This window comes from Panthera onca, chromosome C1, assembly GCF_046562875.1.
Source record: "Panthera onca isolate mPanOnc1 chromosome C1, mPanOnc1 haplotype 2, whole genome shotgun sequence".
In the NCBI taxonomy this organism is placed as follows: domain Eukaryota; kingdom Metazoa; phylum Chordata; class Mammalia; order Carnivora; family Felidae; genus Panthera; species Panthera onca.
Window position 1 is genome coordinate 181,148,679 of NC_138346.1, and position 22,520 is coordinate 181,171,198.

Here is a 22,520-nt window from a genome sequence, read left to right on the forward strand (position 1 = left end):
TGTGTCTGATGATATACTAGGTGCATTGAATATCTCTATAGCTATAGGGATAAATTGGTTTATAAATTTGGTTTTATACATAATTATATCCTTAAGATTAACATGTACACTGCATCTGACATTATATCAAATTGTCTGCTAAAATTCAGACTTAAAAATCAAAACATTTTGGATATACAAGTATTTCTTGGTTTACATAATCAATCTTTGAAGTAGTACATAAAATTGAACTTTATAAAATGGTTTTAAGTTAAAGTAAAACTTCTAAAAATGTTCTTATAATTGCTCTAGTTATTTCTAGGATTGACTTTTGACTTAATTGGTGTTTTCCATTGTGGAAGGAGTTATAAATTGATTGACTCATTTACTTGATTTGTTTTTTTTTTTTTAATTTATTTATTAATTTTGAGAGAGAAAGAGACTGTGCAGTCAGGGGAGGGGCAGAGAGAGAGAATCCCAAGCAGACTCTACACTGTCACCTGTGGAGCCTAACACAGGGCTCGAACTCACAAACCGTGAGATCATGACCTGAGCCAAAACCAGGCGTTGGTTGCTTAACTGACTGAGCCACCCAGGTGCCTTAATTTACCTGATTTTAAAAGGGGGAGATCAAGAGTCGATTCTCTACTGACTGAGCTTGCCAGAGGCACCAACAAAGTTAGCTTTAAAAGTTATGATAGTTTGGGGTGCCTGGCCAACTCAGTAGAGCATATTACTCTTGATCTCGGGGTCATGAGTTCAAGCCCCATGTTGGGTGTAGAGTTTACTTAAAAATAAAATTAAAACAAATGTTTGATGTGTGCTGGCTAATACAAAAATAAACTTTTTATAAATTCTTTCAAAAAAATAATAAAGGGAAATTTTAAGAGCATTTATTGAATGACTGATACATTCATTGCAGGCATTAAAAAAGTATTTGTTTCTATTGGGCCATTAAATAGTTGGAAAAACTGCACTCTCTTACTGTTTCCATAAAGTATAGAGAGGAGATATTGCCCTGTAAGACAAGGTCTTGACTGACTCATAGGAGGTTAACCTTCTGTTATTTTTCCTTTGGGTCTTGTTTCAGCTAGCCTATGAGGGAGACAAAAAACAAACAAACTTTTCATTTGCTTCTAACATAGTTTCCTTTATTTTTTTTTAATGCTTATGTATTAAAATTTTTTTTAATGTTTATTTACTTTTGAGAGAGAGAGAGAGACAGAGTACAAGTAGGGGAGGGGCAGAGAGAAAGGGAAACAGAATCTGAAGCAGGCTCCAGGCTCTGAGCTGTCAGCACAGAGCCTGACATGGGGCTCAAACTCAGGAACTGTGACATCATGACCTGAGCCAAAGTCAGTTGCCTAACTGACTGAACCACCCAGGCATCCCAAATGTTTATGTATTTTTAAGAGAGAGAGCACAAGCAGGGGAGCAGCAGGGAGAGGGGGATAGAGGATCCAAAGTGGATTCCAGGCTGACAGCAGTGAGTCCAATGTGGAGATCGATCTCAACTGTGAGATCATGACCTGAACCAAAGTCAGATGTTCAACCGACTGAGCCATCCAGGTGCCCCCAAATATAGTTTTCTGATGTTTAAGAACATTTCTTAATTCAGCTGATGTATACAGGTGTCTTCCAAGTTTATTTAGTGTGACCAGTAGATAATTTATTGTGGATTTGCAGTTTTACTACAATGTCCAAATACATATTATAGCCAGAAAGCAATCACTTAGTTTAAGGTAGAAAACTGAAGAAAAGCACAGATTCTCAATGGTGAAGACATTATCAATTATTTCAGTGCTATAAAGTCTGTGGTAAAGAGGTAGTAGGGTGTCATTAGTTTCTTAGACTAACAATGATCGCTTTATCATTCAAATAAAATTATAGCCTGTCTAGAATTTTTGCAACAAATCATTGTTAACCATAATTGTTCTCAAAAAGGATTGGCTACATTAGGCACAAATTCAGAGAGACTTTAGAATGAGTATACTAGAGAGGTATGGTTATCTGGGAAAGCCTATAACTCATACATCTTAAAACAGTGCTTCTTAAACTTGGCTTAGTAAGAATTACCTTGAGGGCTCATTAAAACACAGAGTTTTAATTTATACAGAGTTGTATTTATTGTATTTATTGTTTATGATTTCAACTTCTGCAACTTCACAATTTCTCTAAACCTTTTGTTTTTCCAGAAAGCTCTTAAAAGTTAGCATCTTTCCTATTTGAGAAACATTCTCAGCCTTGCTCATCTAAGTACCTTAGGAATTCTCTTTTAAAATTCAGGTTTAACCTTTAGCTTAAGATACGAACTTATTTCAAACTATTTTTTTTAATGTATTTATTTAGAGAGAGAGAGAGCACCTGCGTGCCAGCAAGCAGGGGAGGGGCAGAGAGAGAGGGAAAAAGAGAATCTCAAGCAGGCTTTTTGCCTGCTTTTTGCAGGGGCTCAAACTCACAAACTGTGAGATCATGACCTGAGCTGAGATGGAGAGCCAGACGCTTAACTCACTGAGCCACCCAGGTGCCCCACAAATTTATTTTAATAAACTTATTATCATTAGTCCAGTCACTTTATTTTTTTTTATTTTTTTTTAAATTAAGTTTATTTATTTTGAGAGAGAGTGAGTAGGGAGGGACAGAGAGAGAGGGAGAGAGAATCCCAAGCAGGCTAGTTCAGTCACTTTAAATATGGCCTAACGAAATACAAATCGAAACCACACTCAGATATCGCCTCACGCCAGTCAGAGTGGCTAAAATGAACAAATCAGGAGACTATAGATGCTGGAGAGGATGTGGAGAAACGGGAACCCTCTTGCACTGTTGGTGGGAATGCAAACTGGTGCAGCTGCTCTGGAAAACAGTGTGGAGGTTCCTCAAAAAAATTAAAAATAGACCTACCCTATGACCCAGCAGTAGCACTGCTAGGAATTTACCCAAGGGATACAGGAGTGCTGATGCATAGGCGCACTTGTACCCCAATGTTTATAGCAGCACTGTCAACAATAGCCAAATGATGGAAAAAGCCTAAATGTCCATCAACTGATGAATGGATAAAGAAATTGTGGTTCATATACACAATGGAATACTACGTGGCAATGAGAAAGAATGAAATATGGCCTTTTGTAGCAATGTGGGTGGAACTGGAGAGTGTGATGCTAAGTGAAATAAGCCATACAGAGAAAGACAGATACCATATGTGTTCACTCTTATGTGGATCTTGAGAAACTTAACAGAAACCCATGGGGGAGGGGAAGGGAAAAAAAAAAAAAAGAGGTTAGAGTGGGAGAGAGCCAAAGCATAAGAGACTCTTAAAAACAGAACAAACTGAGGGTTGATGGGGGGTGGGAGGGAGGGGAGGGTGGGTGATGGGTATTGAGGAGGGCATCTTTGGGGATGAGCACTGGGTGTCGTATGGAAACCAATTTGACAATAAATTTCATATATTGAAAAAAAAATATGACCTAACTTTGCAATTATTACATCATTTTCACCCACACCAAAATTTTAGGAAAGGGAATTATGAATATAACCATTTTTCTAATGTAAGTGTTAAATCTTATCCTTGGTAATTTTGCAGGATGGCTAAAATCCATTTCCGAGTAAATGCATTCAGATGCATTTCCATATTTGATTGGTTTGATTATCATCATTCCCAGTAATCTTTTAAAATGCCAGTTGTCAAACTTCCTTACTGACAGGTAAGAAGTGGAATAAGTTTTTAAGTATGGTATACAAAGCAAAACTTAGTTACAGTTGTTAGAACGAAGAATTCAGTTAGAGCCAAAAGATGTTTTAAAGAGCGGAATACAGTTAGTTCAAAGCCTAATTGAAAGCAACTTCAATTTTATAGTTTTCTTCAAACAACATCTTCATTGTTTTCTGGAAAGATGGTATTTGAGAAAAAGAAATGTCTCCAGTTACTGTTTTTATGAGGAGAGAATTGCTGAGTCTTTTAAATGGTTAATGAGAAGAAGTAATAGTTAAACACTTGGAGCATTGATTTCTGATTTGAATTCTCCAACACAGGCCAGCCCTGAGGGAAGGGGGAAAAAAGCTTGCTAATTAACATTTGATTACTGATGCCACCTTCTCATTCCCCTTGCACCATCCGGTTTCAAGTGTTTTTGTTCAGGAAGGGTTTTTAGGAGGGTTTTAACTTGCATCTTAGTAAAACAAATCCATCTGCAACTGGGATGAGTATATAATATGTTAAGAAAAGAAGAAGAAAAAGAAAAGTCCTTAGATATGAAGTATGTGTACAAAACCCAGTCTGGATCAGGAATGATTTGGTTTTTTAAGTATAAGCCTTTCAGAGCACCAAAGATTGCTAGGAAACTGGAAGTAAGCCTAGTCTGTATGCTTTATTTTGATTTAAACACCCACACACAAATTCTTATTTTTTCAGTGCAGTTATTATTTAGCAAACTCTTAACCAGAGCATCATTTGATAGTGTGAAATACTTGGAGTTCAAAGTTTGATATATTTAAAATTTGGATAAATTCACATTCTAATATGACCAAAGGCTTTCTAATATTGGTAAGAGAATGATTGTAGTTTCAGGGTGCCTTTTGGTAAGAGTTGTAATCTGCCATAGTATTCTTAATTCAAAAAATGTGAGAAGTAGAATGCTCATAAATTGGTAGCTGTTCTAATCCCATGGCAATTATTTTGTTTCTATTTTTATTAAAATGTTTGATATGTTAAGAATCTTGGGCCAGATTTCAAAATTTTAAAGATGTTGACATAAGTTAATAGCACTTTACAACTGTTTTAGTTAGTAGCAGTCTGGCAAATCCATAGCCTGAATGATAACATTTGGTTCATGGAGTAGTTATATGGGAAACCAACATGACAGGCTTAATTTTTAAATGAATCTCACGAGAGGAAAATGTTATGTGGCCTTTTAAAAAAATGTAGACTTTTTAGTGTGATAAAAGCAAAAGCTCAGACTTTTCTCATCTAAGGAAAAAATTCACCTAATATGCTTATTATATATAATATTTGTGTTTTTTACCTGAAATTATCTACAGTTTTCCTTTTTGATCTATTGACTTTTTACTCTTTTTCTTCCGTATTCTAGCATTGAATGATTTTAAACTTTCCCTCATTACTTGCTTGTCTTACATATGTTTAGCTCTTCCTGTTCCTAGGATTAACTCCAATACTGTCACAAAATCAGAGGATTTTAGAACTTTGAAAATTAGAAGTGATCTTGTTTTATTCTCTTCTGATATTGAATAAACTAAGTCTCAGAAAGATTTCACCAACTTGCCCACAATAACAGCTGAGCAACATTAGGACTAGAAATCTAGTTCTCTCTTCTCATTATGCCATAATATCTCAAACCTTGTGACTTTTCTATCAGAATCTTCTTTCACTTGGATAATACCGGAATGACATTTAAAATTCTCTGAAATGTTTTTCAGTAGTTTGATCAACATTTAACACACAAAGAATGATTTTATTAAGGCTGACAAGTTATCTACTAAGTTTTTTATATTTCAATTTGAATACCTACAAACAGCTCATTTGAGGCTAATCTTAGAGACTCACAATTTAGCCTTTAAGCAGAATAATTTCCTAAGAATTCTTTTCTAAGAAATTCTGATAAAATTTAACTAAAAAATAAAATTGTTTGAAAATTTTTGGAACTCAAAAGAAAACTTTGTGGGAGATGATTATCATGTTTAATTTTATATTAAACGTGTTCATAATAAAGTGATCTTTCCCCAGTGCTGTGTTTATCACTGAAATTTCCACATTGAGGAAATAGTGAAGTTTGAAGTCAAGATCACTGCTTAGCTTTTTACATTAATTATAGTATAATAAACAGATATTAATAATGAAAAGCAAGTAAACAAATCGGTAGTATATTCTGTACTATTTCAAATTTATCTGATCTTTTTTCTTAGTCACAACTATTTTATCTGAAGCAATGGGAAGAAATGAAACTATCCTTTTAGGAAATCTAGAAATCTCCAAACTCTGGAAAGTCTATTGTCAATCTAGAATACTTGATCCATATACAGTATAGTTTGCAACATAGCTTTAATATTCGTCTGGTAATCAAAGCAATTATTAAATTTCTTCAGAACTAATTGAAACATTTGCATAGTTTAGCAGCCTGAAATCTCATAGATTTAGAGCTTAATGTATAACCAGAATTGAAAAGATTATGAAGGTTCAGCAAAATATTGAGCCAATGCTGATCAAAGAAAATGTGTAAGACAAAAAGGCCCTTAGGAAATGTTACCCTGTGAAGTGCCACTTGTCCTTAACTGGAATTTAACACAAATCTCTAAAGATGAAACTCCATCAGAAGTAGCACAATAATGGCAGCTGGGGATGCCAGCTACAGCAGCCTAACCTGTGTGTGCTCTTACTGCCTCTCTTGAGTGCTGTCCAATCTCTCAAATTAGTCACTCTCAATTTCTCTGTTCCTCCCTGTCCCTTTTCCACCTTCCCTGTAGTCCTGCCTTTGTCCCCACAATCTCTTGCTCTCCTTCCTCTGTTTTTCTGTCCTCCTTCCCTCTCTGAGAGAACTCTGTGTTCTTCATTTGATTTGTGATGACCTTAAATTCATCTGCATCATTTTATACACAGCTATATTTTGTTATTCAGGTTTCCTAGAATACTAATCTCTTAAAAGAATAATTTTTAACTTTTGTGTACGTTTGGGATTTTTTCCTTCTCTGCAAGATTATGGTGTAAAATTTTAATTCCATAAAACTATCAATGAAGATGCTAGAATTTCAGTATCTACATTAGTAAAAGCATCACTCATTTTGTACTTTTGCTATCATATCACTTATCTTTCTTTCATATAATGGTAAAATTTGTCTATAGTTACAGCTTTGATAAAATACAGAATTATTTTTGGAAAACTAGTTTGTTTTCTCTTAAATTGTTGCTTAGTGGTTGTGGTTTAGTACATGATTCTTTTCACTAAATCTCAGAAACTGTCAATTTAGCTTTTTTATTGGAACAGTCAAACATTAGCCTAATATGTTTTATGTTGTACCATCTCAGCCAAGGTCTGTCTGCATTAACCAGTTTATTCTATGACAAGTTGCTTAACAGATGTCATTCTGGGAAGAACAATGAAGCCAAATACTTGTGCAATGTCTAACATTACTCTAACTTTGATCACTTTTGTTCAGCACATCAGTCTGGCGTTGTGCTTTATACCAACATAACACTATAGCCAGAACATGCTTTTCAGGCTTAGAATAGCAAAGGAATGTTATTCATTTCAGTGCAGTTACAGATGAGTTAATAGAAGAAGAAAAATACTGTTTATTTCATAATACCATATTGTTGTGATTTGGAATTAAGGTGGAATTTAAAGAATCCCACTCCAGAGTTATTTGTTTATATACTCAATCCGTAGTATTTGTGTATACTCTCCAAAGCTAGGGTAGACTTGCCACCTTTCCAACAGATGTAAATACTTGTCTTGCCTTTCCCCCCCAAAAATAGCTGATGAAACTTAGTGTATCTAGACAACATAATTCAAAAATAACTTTAAGAAAGGAATTTTGTGTTAAGGCATAAAGTTTCAGACTACCTCTTCTGTCCTTTCCCTCTCTTTTATTAATATAATAGATAATATAATAATAAATAGGTATTTATGGAACACCTTTCTCCTTAAGCATGACAAAATAATCTTAGCTAGTGGAAGTGGTCAGAAGTTTATCCAGTTGCATTTGGTTGTATTGTTGGGTTGATAATAACTAACGAAAATTTCCAAACTTAATGTGACTGACCATAAACAAAATACTGCATGGTAGAAAGGCCATTGCTAAGAACCTCTGAAAAAAGCTGTTTGTTTGAATTGAGTGGGGACCAAACCATGCCCCCAAGCTCCTCAGTTCTCACTTACATAGTCTTTTTTCACAGGTGTACATTAGAGATAAAAATAGATTGAGTTCCATGTTTTTTTTGTTTTGTTTTTTTCTTTTCCTTGGTGAATATATATCTCTATTTCACTGGAAGGATAACTTAGATGTGTTTGTGTATAATAAACAGTAATGTGATACAAGATGCTGTAATTAGACAACATGATACTTTAGGTTTCTGCATTTTTAAAACATGAACGAATGCTGCTTGTTTTCTATATTGAAGTGGTATTATTGAACAGATTATGTTCAATACTAGCTTCATTTGTTACAGTCGGGTAATCCCATAACTAACTTTGAAGAGTTAATGAAGATGGATGATCTCTCCATTCTTAGGATTTGTCATTTTTTTAAATTTGTACTTTGAGAATAAAACAGAATTTCTGTAACCGGTTTAGAAGAAAAGCTGAAGACCAGTATGACAACTCTTAATTACTGGGTAACATAGAGTTTAACCTTCCAACACTTTATTCTGATAAGTTACTTACCTCCTGTCCTTTTAAAATGAAAAGGCATAATGTTGCATGTTGAGAAAAATAGTTTTTCATCTTTAACAGTATTTAAAAAGAATCATTGAGAGGCAATTTTCAGGAAGACCCTAAATAGTATGTTAATGGATGGCTCTCAGTTAATAAATATGCTGTTGAAGTAGTTTTTAATTTGGGGTGAGATCAAAGAAATAATCTGTCTTTTCATATCTTTTAAAAAAAATTTAATGTTTGTTTTTGAGACAGAGACCAAAAGCACAAGCGGGGGAGGGGCAGAGAGAGAGAGAGACATAGAATTTGAAGCGGGCTCTAGGCTCTGAGCTGTCAGCACAGAGCCCAACATAGGACTTGAACCCACAAACTGTGAGAGCATGACGAAGTCGTAACACTGAGCCGAAGTCAGACATTTAATCTACTAAGCCACCTAGGCACCCCCACTCCCCGCCCCACTGTGGTTTTATATCTGTGAAACTTCTATCAAACAGTCAAAACCTTCAGGTTTTTCTTCCTGGCCTCTCCAAAAAACAAAACAAACAAAAACTACTCTCTTCTTTCTCCCACATAGAAACTTAAAGTATATCTTTTTTTTATTACACATCATGAGTCATTTAAAAATTTAATATATTATTAACATTTATAATTATGGTCCATGAGAGGTGAAAACTGTGTACCTGAAGCTTCTTGACTGAATAGAAACTTGAAGCCATTCAGGAATATAAAAACATCTGCAGAGGGAGATGTTTCTTGAACTACTATTTCATCTAGCTTTCATTGAGGATCTACTTTTAAATTTGGTTTAGATTATTTTTACAAAATTTTTCTGACTCTTGTTTTCCTAGTTTCAAATTCTGTTTCAATCCAGAAGAAAAAGGAAATACAATGTATATCATGTAAGTGGCAACAATCATAAGTCATATGGAAACCTTATTTTAATTGTGATGTCTCTTTCTTTGTATAGGTAAAGAGAAATGTGTATGACCTTACGAGTATCCCCGTTCGCCATCAGTTATGGGAGGGCTGGCCAGCTTCTGCCACAGATGACTCAGTAAGTGACCATTGAGTTGTCATTTTTTTATTCTCTTCTCTCTTTTGCCATTTTCAGTCTAATTGGCTGTGATTATCACAAAGCAGAATCAAATGCTTTGAATATTCCACTGAAAGAACTTTAGAAATCAAATAATGTGAAAATGAGTTCTAATAATTTGAGGTCACTTGCAGAACACATATCATAAACCAAGTAACATCAGCATTCTTTTGGTAATGTTACAGTATCAGTATCAGGAATTTGATGCTGCTTGATTTAATTTTTTCCTTGATAAAAAGAATGTATTTAGACATTCCTAATGAAATATCCCAAACACAAAATAGTTTTTCCTAAATTACAGATGTCTCAAAATCAACCTAATCATATTTAGTTTTAAAACTACATTTCCCATAGTAGATTGATACTTTTTAAAAAAGTTAATTTGTATAGTAATATTGATGGCACTCTATTCTTAAACATACCCATAATTTTCACCAGCATAACAAGCTGGAGGAAAAGATTTAGTTTATTATTTTTACCTATTATTATATCTATTTACAATGATTATCCTATTGTTAATTTTGAAACCTTTCTTATCTATACTGTTTGCAGTGATCATTCTTTTCCAAGAGAGTAAATTTTATTGTCTAAGGAGGCCAATTGTAATTACATTTTCGCCACTTTTTCCCATGTTCTTGGCTGTTCTAACCAGACACCCTTTAAAAAAAAAAAAAGTGAAAAATGAGAATGTTTCAAGAATTTTGACGTTAACTCTAACGTGTATAATAAATCAGACTGCAAAGAAATTGAGACCTTGTAAACATCTTACAATAATAAATACCCAAATAATAATATTGTATTATCTAGTAAATATTACATTTCCATCTGGATAATAATTACTCCTTCTCTCTCAGCACCAACATCATACATTTTGTGGAAGATAGAAATATTTTTAAATAATTTATGTAGATGCCACTTGAGTCTAAATTATTCCATAGTTTAAACACTGTGCCTTTGGAAAATGCTTTATAGATTATGAAACTTTAAAAATAATCAGAAAATAGGGGCGCCTGGGTGGCTCAGTTGGTTAGGCATCCGAGTTCAGCTCAGGTCATGATCTCACAGTTTGTGGGTTTGAGCCTCACATCGGGCTCTGTGCTGACAGCTCAGAGCCTGGAGCCTGCTTCAGATTCTGTGTCTCCCTCTCTCTCTGCCCCTCTCCCTCTCACAGTGTGTGTCTCTCTCAAAAATAAGTATTAAAAAAATATTTTAAGTAATCAGAAAATAGAGAAAAAAAATTTTAAGTGAATCCTTCCAGAAAAAAATTGTTTACATATAGGCACATTTCTTTCCTTTTTTTTTTAAAGAATTTTTTTATGTTTATTTAGTTTTGAGAGAATGAGCGAGACAAAGTGTGAGTAGGGGAGAGGCAGAGAGAGGGAGACACAGAATCTGAAGCAGGCTCCAGACTCTCAGCTGTCAGCACAGAGCCCGACGCAGGACTTGAACTCACAAAATGTGAGATCATGACCTGAGCCAAAGTCTGCTGCTTAACTGACTAAGCCACCCAGGCGCCCCTAGGCACATTTATTTCTAAGCAACTGATTTTAATGTTGATATAGTAAATCATTAGAATTATTGGCTGGTTTTCCATGGCTAAGGGGTAGGGATGTGGTTGCTGGTTTTAGTTTGGATTGTTTTTTTCCCTGTTGGTGAAATTATTGGTGAAATTCTGATTGAAGAGCAAGAACACAAAGTAATAAAGTCCAGAAATGTGGGACTTCATAGGATTTGAAAAGCCAACTGCCCTGAGGTGCCATTTTTGTGGAAACCAGACTGAAATAGACTTTTCAGATGCAAGTTCTAAGAGTGATAGGCAAATTTAGTGGAAAATTTAGTGAAAAATTGTTAGTATTATAGTAGTGAATTGCTCTATAGCATCATGCCTTATACATCTTAGGTGTTAAATAATTGAAGAAAATTGACACAGTCTTTTATGAGGCCCATGTTTTAATGATTGTTATAACATTTAATTTTTTACCAAAGAGTTCTAATACAATTTCATTCCTATAGGAGAATATAGAAAGCAGCTTAAACTCATCGTTCAAGACTATAATACTACCTCATGCTGTATCTAAGTCACAGCTAACACAAGAGGGAATCTCCATTAAGAGACTTGATTTTTTTTTTTTTTGCCTCATTATTCATATTTGCACCTTGTCCCAGAACCTGTGAAGTGATGCCTGCCCACACCTCCCCAGAGCAAATGTTGCCACATTGGCAGGATGTTGCCTTGAGCTGTATGATTTGATACAACAAAGATGTTCAGGGCCAGGCTGCTTTTAACTGGTGCCATAGCAGATCCACTAGCTCCAGTACTTAAATTTTGGCAAAAATAGCTTATAACTGTAGTCTTCTAAGGAGATTCTAGGCAAATAAATGTTGTGAAACCTTTCTTTCATTAGGATTATGAAAACTCATAAAGCTGGTGCTTGTAATCTATATTGTTGCAGGTGATGGTGTTTTTATACGTATTTAAATCACTCAAGTGGAGGCATCTGCTACAAAACAAGATCGTCCTCACAGCTTAGGGCATGAATTGGGTACAGCTGAGAAATGTCAGCTGTGTAAACAGCCTGAAATGTGTTACCAACAAAAATATAATTAATTTCTTTCCAACACAGTGTGCCATAACTTAATACTTAGAATGGTTTAACTTTCAGAGAAAGCACCTGAACATTTTCTTCCCAGTGCCAGAGTAGAGGATTGATTATAAAGGTCATTAAAAGTGAGGTTAGTTTGCGCTTTTCCTGCTCAATTGCAGATATTTGTGTGGCTTTGAATATATAGTAGCTTTAGATAAACAGTGGCTTCCATGAATTTATGGAAACATCTTAGATCAAGAAGTGAATGGGTTTGAGATGATGCAAATGTTCTAAAATTAGATCATGGCCAGGTTGCACAACTCTATAAATTTACTAAAAATCATTTAATTGAACATTTAAAAATGAGTAAATTTTATAGCATGTAAATTATACCTCACAAGCTATTTTTTATAAAAGTTAATGGAGAACTAGATTAAAATACTTTTTTCATTTACATTTTTATGTTGTATGAGAAATTTTTTGCAATAACACAGAAGATGTTTTCTTTAGCGTACTTCTCATTAACCTTTGACTTAGCAAACAGGACAAAGAAATAGACTCCTTATAATTAGATTCTTGTATAATCTTAAGTCTCTTACCAATCTGATAGACTACACTTTTTTGACATTTTCAGTGCTACTCAATGAAGTCAACAATCATTTAAAACATTGTTGTTCCATCTCCCTTCAGAGTTAAAATATTTTCTTTGCTTGTAGTTGTACTCTAATGGGGTATGGGATACTGTATGAATTGTCAATAACTCTTTCAGTTCCTTTTGCACTCTTTCACCAGGGAAATAGGTATCTAAAGCTGCACCAGTAGGGGAATGTTTTCATGCTGTGACAGTTCAGCTGTGAGAACAAGGAGTTGCAAGTAGGCGAAATCTCATTTTACACTTTAACAAGGACGCTCTTGGATTCCAGAGAGTAGAAATAATTTTAACACTCTGAATTATGTCTAGACACCTTATTTATTATAATGCAGATAATTTGAATATACATAGTTTTAAAAATTCCAAGTTTTAATAATGCTTGTACAAAGAAAGAAAAATCCTTCAGGATTATTTTATTAAAAACAATATTTTATAGTTTAATGTATTTTAATAGGAAACTTACAAGAACAGCACAGAAGACAGACAACATTAAAAACATGTACTTGCATGTAGGACAACTCAGAAAAGTATAGTGAATGGTTAGAATCTACTGTATGATAAAAATGCTACAAACACCATTTAGTTGCCGTCAGTAAGAAATTTACTTGTTTTTAAAATTTTTTTTGAATGTTTATTCATTTTTGAGAGAGACAGAGACAGAATGCGAGTGGGTTAGGGGCAGAGAGAGAGGGAGACACAGAATCCGAAGCAGACTCCAGGCTCTGAGCCATCAGCACAGAGCCCAATGTGGGGCTCGAACTCATGAGCTGTGAGATCATGACCTGAGCCGAAGTCAGATGCTCAGCTGACTGAGCCACCCAGGTGCCCCAAGAAATTTACTTGTTTTTTAAAAATCCAAATGCTGGCATTGTCCCGAAAAATTTAACAGGTTTATTTACTATTGTTATAAAGTTGAACTGCAAAAGTTGTCCACTGAAACATTTTGACTCACATTAATGCCTTATGTCCCCATATTTATATTAAAAATTGACACACAAATGAAAGTGGAAAAACTGTCAGTACCTAATTTCTGTCCCCTATTTTTTCACTTATAATCATATACTTATATGCATTTTGACCCTCTGGGGAAAAAAAAGTTCAGAACTACAAATAACTTGTAGAGGAGAATTTCTTTTTAAAGAATGAAATGTTTTCCATCATAGTGGATTCTTTTTTTTAAATTTTTTTTAATGTTTATTTATTTTTGAGACAGAGAGAGACAGAGCATGAGCAGGGAAGGGGCAGAGAGAGAGGGAGACACAGAATGTGAAGCAGGCTCCAGGCTCTGAGCTGTCAGCACAGAGCCCGATGCGGGGCTCAAACTCACAAACTGTGAGATCATGACCTGAGCCGAAGTCGAACGCTTAACCGACTGAGCCACCCAGGCGCCTCCATAGTGGATTCTTAAGTATGTCCTCCATGTATGAGGCATGCTAGCTGGATGTCTTTTGGCATGAATGTTACACGTTTGGCATGGATAGCACACACTGGTTCTTCAAAAAGGCCTACCAGATAAGCCTCGCTTGCCTCCTGCAAAGCACCAATAGCTGCACTCTGGAAGCACAAATATATTTTTATATCCTGAGCAATTTCTTGCACCAGCCACTGGAAAGAAGTTTGAGAATCAAAAGGTCAGTGGACTTCTGATGACATCTAATTTCAGAGTGCCACAGTACCAGGCCTATAACAATGAGGTTTCTTCACCCTTCCAGTAGGGGGTGCACTCTTGTCAGCAGCTTTTGTATCAGGTTGCTTCCTCTGTGCTTTAGAAGTGTTGGATTTGCTGGCAGTCTGCTTTTTAGGAGCCATGGTGTAGAGAACTCTTACTTACCCCCCTTCTCCTTTGGCTGGAGCTGGGCAAGTTAGAGGCAGTGCAGCAGCGCTGCAAGCACAATTTAATTCTTCTGTTTTTAGTACTTTTTTATTGTGTGCCTTTTTTTTTTTCTTTTGAGATTACTAATGGTCTGCCAGGGTTCCATCATTGGCTAGAGGAATGTGAACCCAGAATTTGAGAAAATAGGAATTTTTGATTCAGGTCTTTAGGCATGTGTTAGGAATTAGAAAGCTGCTTATATATTTTCACATTGAAAATGAGATCATTTACAAGTAGAATCATTACACAGTGACTTTTCTATAAAATAAAAATAAAACAAAAACCACACACATCCCTCCTGCCTTTTTGTATTTTTAAATAAAAAGAATTTGTGAACATAGGAATGTTATCTACTTTGATCCTTCTAATGGGGACCATTTTCTTCTGTAACTTCTCTCTGATGCATGTGTTTGTCAGGTGTCAAATTATGGACATTCCCTTGCCACTGGTTCCCTGCCCACCACTCTATAGGAGCTGCTGTCTGAAGAGACTGTCACAATTACCACATACTTAGAAAACAGTAGTTCTCTATTAAGTAAACTCATAAGCCTCTACTGTAGTCATTCCATCCATTGTTGCAAGGTTAATATTTCTGAGGTGCAGAATGAATTACATTCATCCTTGCTTACTTATCTTCAATGGCAACCCAGCACTTGCTGATTTATGTACAGATCTTTATGCTGGCACTCAAAACCCTTCATTCTTTGGTCTGAAATGTCTCTTGTAGGTTTATTTTCCCATAGGCCCAGAATAAATCATCAATAAATGTTTCTTGAATAAATGGTTGAATATGATAACATATATATCTCAGCTTAGGTAACTACTCATTTTGCCATTCCTTAAATATACCTGGTGCTCCCTTCTGCTCTGTGTCAGTTAATCATACTATTCCTTCTGCCTGGAATACCTACAGTAATTATTTCCTTCCTCAAGACCCTTCTTTAAGAAACTTTACCTTTATCCCTCTTCCCATGCCACCTTTACCAGCTCTCTTAGAAATTAGTTTATATTTCTGTTCCATTTAAACTTTTAAAATTATTTATTTTGTTCTTTCCTTCCTTAGTTCCTCTCACCTGGCTCCATTACTTACCATCTCAATAACCACAAACAATGAACCTTTCTGGGTGTCAGTCTCTATAACTATAGAACAGAGATAATCACTCCTAGAGATATTATGAAGACTGAAAGAGTCAGTATTTATAAATACAGTTACCCCTGAGTTTATTTCAAAGACTAAAGTAGTGCTAGATAGTGTCTAATGTAGTTAACCTTTGGCTATTACTGTTTTTAATCCATCTATCTGTTCATTCACTAGACATCTGTAGAACAACTCTTATAGGCCAGTAACCATGCTTGCCCTTAAAGTTGCAAGGATAAGGTTTGTTCTTCAGGTCCAATTCCTTAGGGATTGCAAAGTATAGTGTGAGACAGATACATAAACAATGATAATTGCAGTCTACGTAAATGCAGAGAGATCACAGAAGAGGGAGCAACCAATTTTGCTGACAGATGGGAGTGGTAAGAAAATGACTTCCCAAGAAAGCGACATTTGATTACATTTTAATTCATATTTTTGTGTTCCTCTCTTTTGTAAATTCTAAAAATTAGGAGTAAGCACTGTCTTCCTCATCTTTGTATGCTCCGTAAGGATCAAACATAGTGTTTTATACATTCACTCATTTGAATTGTTCAAAGTTTTGCTAAATTGACATCTATGATAATAAACAACTAAACAATGAATTTGTATGATTTTAGTAACTTGATAAACTGAGATTCAAGTTTCTAATAAAAATTAAATTATCTTTCTAATACAAATTTCTTTCCGATAAAAATTAAATTATCAAAACTCAGTATTTCTTTAGTGGCAAGTAGAACAACATAGTTGTGGGGGAGCAGGGCAACACCACGCTGATTTGTACGTGTGTATGTGTGTTTGTGAGAGAGCAGGGCAATCCAAGTTCATTGAATCCCAATATTGCTATTATTTGGATAAGTTAGTTATGGTATGAATTTCAGTTTCCTCATCTGCAAAGTGAGGATGACACCTTTGAAAGTCTATTGTGAAGATTAAATGGATTAACATAATAGGTTGAAACATGAAATTACCACTTTTTATGGACACAGTGGTTGAATATTAACAACTTCATATGGTTTTACCAAGTAGATAATACACATAATATAATGCAGGGTTTGGCAATTGTAACTGTCAGCCCAAATCCCACTCAACATTTATTTTTGTAAATAATGTTTTATTGGAACACAGTCACACCCATTTGTATATGTATTGTAAACAGCTTCTTTTACAGTATAACTAACAACAGGGATGTGTGGTTGCAACAAACGACATGCCCACAAAGCCTAAAATATCTGCTGTTTGAACCTTTACAAAAAAAAGTTTGCCAACCCCTGGTGTAACTAACATCTGGCATTTAGTAGGCCATTCAACAAACATTAGCTCCTTTTCCCTTGAGTGAGCACCTTCTGTATATCACATACACATGCAGAATCAGAAGCATTCTTTGAGTAACTTCAGGGTCATCCTATGCTATTTAAATTACTTTGTTGGCCCATCCTAGGTCAGACAAATTTAGGCAATCTTTGGATGTCTTCACTGGCTCTTTGTTTGGCAAGGTTATAGATAATGTTGCTTCTGATGGTAGTGAGACTCCATTGCTTCAGAGCATCCGTTGCCCTTGTCAACATATAGAGTCTTTTACAAATAACACAGGCAAAGACTAAACAGAAAGAACAGCTTTGAAAGCAGAGGGAAGTTTTATTTTTAAAGGAATGAAAAGTTGTGAAATGGACTATACCCTGAACAGAGAGAGAAATTTGGGAGGGTGGATGAAGCATTCAAGGGACGTATTTACTCAGTAAATATGAGGGCAAACACATGGAAGCAAGGCAGCCCCCAACACGATATTTACAAGCATTTTGACCTAATGCTGTGAATCTTGATTTTACAAGGGGTTTATTAAAATCCTAAGCCTGTAGACTACTGTTTCTGTCCATGAATAGTTAACTGCTATGGAAATTTTCTTCCCTCTATAAACTAGTGGAAGACTGGATAAAATATGTGAAATAACTATTTTCAGATATTAGACAACAGATAATGTAGGACTCTGAAGGAGACATACGAGCCCTATGGTAGTCTTACATTCTGCCTGGAGGAATTTCTGGATTCCAGAGTACAGAGATGAAAACAAAGCAGGAACTGGTTATTTTATTGAGTTTGAAAAGAAAGTGTTTAGGGAAGTCAAGGCAGCTAGACTTTGGAAGGCAAAGTACTAGCAGAGGAAAAACCTCTAGAAATCTACATAGTGTTCCCTTGGTGTTTAGTTGAATACCAATCTGTGCATGCAGATGGTGAAATTCCAGGAGGCTGGGTAAAGAACAACTGCCAGGAGAAAGAACAATTAACTAGGATCTGTAAGGCAAACAATTCTCAGAGCTCACATAGAACTGGGAATAGTTTGAGTTCCCACTGGCCATTGTGGAGACACCTCAGTGACTAAATGGGGCATTCAAAGGATATCCACCAGAAGAGTCACATCTTAATGGAGAGAATAAGCAAGGCTTAGGGTGAACCTACTCTAGGACTGCCTTTTTACACGCTTAAAAACAATCTTCAAAAGGAACAAGCTGATTAACAAATAACTGCCTCTAGAAAACAGAGTCCAGCATCCAGACAAAAATTACTATACATACGAACAGCAGAGAAACCTAACTCACAATCAGGAGAGAAATTAGTCAAAAGAAATACACATAGAAATTACTTAGATTGGGGTGCCTGGTTGGCTCAGTCGGTTAAGCATCTGACTCCAGCTAAGGTCATGACCTCGCAGTTCTTGAGTTTGGGCCCTGCAGAGGGTTCTGCTGACAGCTCAGAGCCCAGAACCTGTTTCAGATTCTTTGTGTTCCTCTCTCTCTGTGCCTACCCTGCTCACGCTCTGTCTCTCTTTCAAAAAAAAAAAATTTTTTTTTTTAAAGTGACTTAGATAATTAAATTAGCACATAGGGATTTGAGCTTTATAAATATTATGAACATGTTCAAGTATTTAAAAACATGTAGTTAATGAGGGGAGACTAGAATATATAAAATGGAATAATGTATCATTCTAGAGATAAACAATATTATATCTGAAATGACTATTTTACTGGATGGCTTAATAGCAGATTAGAAAGTGCCAAAGAAAAGACCAGTGAACTTTAATATGTAGCAATAGAAACTATCTAAATTGAAGCACAGAGAGAAAAAAAGACAAGAATAAATGAACAAAGTGTCAATGACCCCTAGGACAAAATCAAGCAGTCTAACATACATGTAATTGGATCCTAAAGGGAGAGAAAAGGTAGGGGAAGGAGGTCAAGACAAAAAATATTTGAAGAGATAATCTCTGAAATTTTTACATATTTGATAAAAACCATAACACTTACAGATCCAAGAAACTCAATAAACTCCATGAAAGGTAAACACAAAGATTTCTACACTGAGGAGTATCATTATCAAAGGTGAAAACAAGTGATAAAGAGAAGAAATTTCAAAGCAGAAAGAGTTAAAAAACAACAACATTGATTACATAGGGGAACAAATGTAGATTCTTTAGATTTCTCATCAGAAACAATGCAGCTAAAAAGCAGTAGAATGCCATTTTTAAAGTACTAAAAGTTAAAAAAAAATGACAACCTAGAATTCTATATCAGATGAAAATGTTCTTTCAAAACTGAATGAAAAATACTTCTCTAAACAAAAATTGAATTTGGTGTCAGCAAACCTGCAGTGCAAGAAATGATAAAGAAATTTCTTTAAGCCAAAGGAAAATAACACTACATGAAGTAGTATAATATTAATTGAAGATAGTCTGTTATATTAAAGATGCATATTGTAAACCTTAGAGCAACCACTAAAAAAAAAAAAAGACAAAAAACATAGCTAATAAGCTGTTAAGAAGGATAAAATGGAATTATTTTAAAAATTATCCAGAATAAGGCAGGAAAAAAGAAAAATTGGGATATGTACAAGACAAATAGCAAGATGAAAGATTTAAATCCAACTGCATTATAATTACAGTAAATGTAAATGGTCTATTAAAGGGCAAAGATTGTCAAAATGAATTTTAAAAAACAAGACTCAGCTATATGCTGCCTATCAGAAACTTACTTTAAGTATAATGCCTATAAGAAAGCTATAATGACTATGTTAACATCAAAGTACAAAACAAAGAATATTAAAAGGAGACATTTCATATGATTGAAAGGACAGTTCATCAAGAAGACATAACAGTCTTAAATATATATGCTCCTAAAAGCAGTTTCAAAATACATAAAATAAAACCTGACAAGACCAAAAGAATAGACAAGTTTACAATCATAACTACTGATTTCATTCCTGTATCAGCAGTTGCCAGAAAATAACAGATAAGGATATAGAAGACTTGAGCAACACTCTTAACTAACTTGACCTAATTGAAATTTATAGACACATTACTCAGCAATAGCAGAGTACACTTTCTTTTCGAGTGTAACAATGGTTCATTCACCAAAATAGACCACAGCCTGGACCATAAATAAAGTTTTGGTACATTTTAGAGGACTGCAAAAAAGTCAATATCTGACCAAAACAAAATTAAATTACAAATTTTTGTAATTTATGTAATTTGTAATTTACATGTTATCTTTATTCTTATACACTTTGTTTAGTAGTTTGCATGTCCAATATAATCAAAGGAAAAACTACTAAAAGTGACAAGTGAAATTAACACAGGCACAAGCTGCAAGATTAATACAGCAAAAAAATAAAAGTTACTATATAGCACCAAAGAAAATTTTGAAAATGGAGTTTTTTTCCCATATAGGAAATTTATTGTCAAATTGGTTTCCATACAACACCCAGTGCTCATCCCAAAAGGTGCCCTCTTCAATACCCATCACCCAACCTCCCCTCCCTTCCACCCCCCCATCAGCCCTCAGTTTGTTCTCAGTTTTTAAGAGTCTCGTATGCTTTGGCTCTCTCCCTCTCTAACCTCTCTCTCTCTTTTTTTTTCCTTCCCCTCCCCCATGGGTTCCTGTTAAGTTTCTCAGGATCCACATAAGAGTGAAAACATGGTATCTGTCTTTCTCTGTATGGCTTATTTCACTTAGCATCACACTCTCCAGTTCCATCCACGTTGCTACGAAGGGCCATATTTCATTCTTTCTCGTTGCCACATAGTACTCCATTGTGTATATAAACCACAATTTTTTTATCCATTCATCAGTTGATGAACATTTAGGCTCTTTCCACAATTTGTCTGTTGTTGAGAGTGCTGCTATAAACATTGGGGTACAAGTGCCCCTATGCATCAGTACTCCTGTATCCCTTGGGTAAATTCCTAGCAGTGCTACTGCTGGGTCATAGGGTAGGTCTATTTTTAATTTTTTGAGGAACCTCCACACTGTTTTCCAGAGTGGCTGCACCAGTTTGCAGTCCCAACAGTGCAAGAGGGTTCCCGTTTCTCCACATCCTCTCCAGCATCTATAGTCTCCTGATTTGTTCATTTTGGCCACTCTGACTAGAGTGAGGTGATATCTGAGTGTGGTTTTGATTTGTATTTCCCTGATGAGGAGTGATGTTGAGCATGTTTTCATGTGCCTGTTGGCCATCCGGATGTCTTCTTTAGAGAAGTGTCTATTCATGTTTTCTGCCCATTTCTTCACTGGATTATTTGTTTTTCGGGTGTGGAGTTTGGTGAGCTCTTTATAGATTTTGGATACTAGCCCTTTGTCCGATATGTCATTTGCAAATATCTTTTCCCATTCCGTTGGTTGCCTTTTAGTTTGGTTGGTTGTTTCCTTTTCTGTGCAGAAGCTTTTTATCTTCATGAGGTCCCAATAGTTCATTTTTGCTTTTAATTCCCTTGCCTTTGGGGATGTGTCAAGTAAGAAATTGCTGTGACTGAGGTCAGAGAGGTCTTTTCCTGCTTTCTCCTCTAGGGTTTTGATGGTTTCCTGTCTCACGATCAGGTCCTTTATCCATTTTGAGTTTATTTTTGTGAATGGTGTAAGAAAGTGGTCTGGTTTCATTCTTCTGCATGTTGCTGTCCAATTCTCCCAGCACCATTTGTTAAAGGGACTGTCTTTTTTCCATTGGATATTCTTTCCTGCTTTGTCAAAGATTAGTTGGCCATACTTTTGTGGGTCTAGTTCTGGGGTTTCTATTCTATTCCATTGGTCTATGTGTCTGTGTTTGTGCCAATATCATGCTGTCTTGATGATTACAGCTTTGTAGTAGAGGCTAAAGTCTGGGATTGTGATGCCTCCTGCTTTGGTCTTCTTCAAAATTACTTTGGCATCAAGAAATGTTCTTAATGGCATCTAGAAGGGTGAATCCTTTCTGGAACGTTTCAATCCGTTTGGTCTAGATCCATCAGATGAATCACTATCTATGACAGCAATAGCCTTACAAAATGGATTTCTTAAATGATCAGACTTGAAAGTCAAAATGACTTCTTGATCCATGGGCTGCAGAATGGATGCTGTGTTAGCAGGCATGAAAACAACATTCATCTCTTTGTACGTTTCCATCAGAGCTCTTGGGTGGCCAGGAATATTGTCAATAAGCAGTAGTATTTTGAAAGGAATCTTTTTTTCTGAGCAGGTCTCAAAAGTGGACTTAAAATATTTGGTAAACCATGCTGTAAACAGATTTGCTGTCATCTAAGCTTTGTTTGATTTAAAGAGCACAGGAAGAGTTGGGGCACATGGGGAGTCATGACCTGATTTCGGCTCAGGTCATGATCCCAGAGTTGTGAGATTGAGCCCCATGTTGAGCTTGAGATTCTCTCTTCTTCTGCCCTTCTCCCCCACTTGCTGTCTAAATGAATGAATGAATGAATGAATGAATGAATGAATGAATGAATAACACAGGCAGAATAGATTTAGTGTAATTCCTAAGGGCCCTAGGATTTTCAGAATGGTA

At 35.4% G+C, this 22,520-nt stretch overlaps 1 protein-coding gene across 4 annotated transcripts in view; it reads left to right on the top strand.

The window, feature by feature from the left end:
• FAF1 (Fas associated factor 1) overlaps positions 1-22,520 on the top strand; it is a 529,381-nt gene that overhangs the window by 297,458 nt on the left and 209,403 nt on the right. For all 4 annotated transcript variants that reach the window (XM_060621411.2, XM_060621414.2, XM_060621415.2 and 1 more), the window contains one exon: positions 9,328-9,414. In XM_060621411.2, the coding sequence (XP_060477394.1) occupies positions 9,328-9,414 (87 nt within the window). The remainder of the gene's footprint in view (positions 1-9,327; positions 9,415-22,520) is intronic.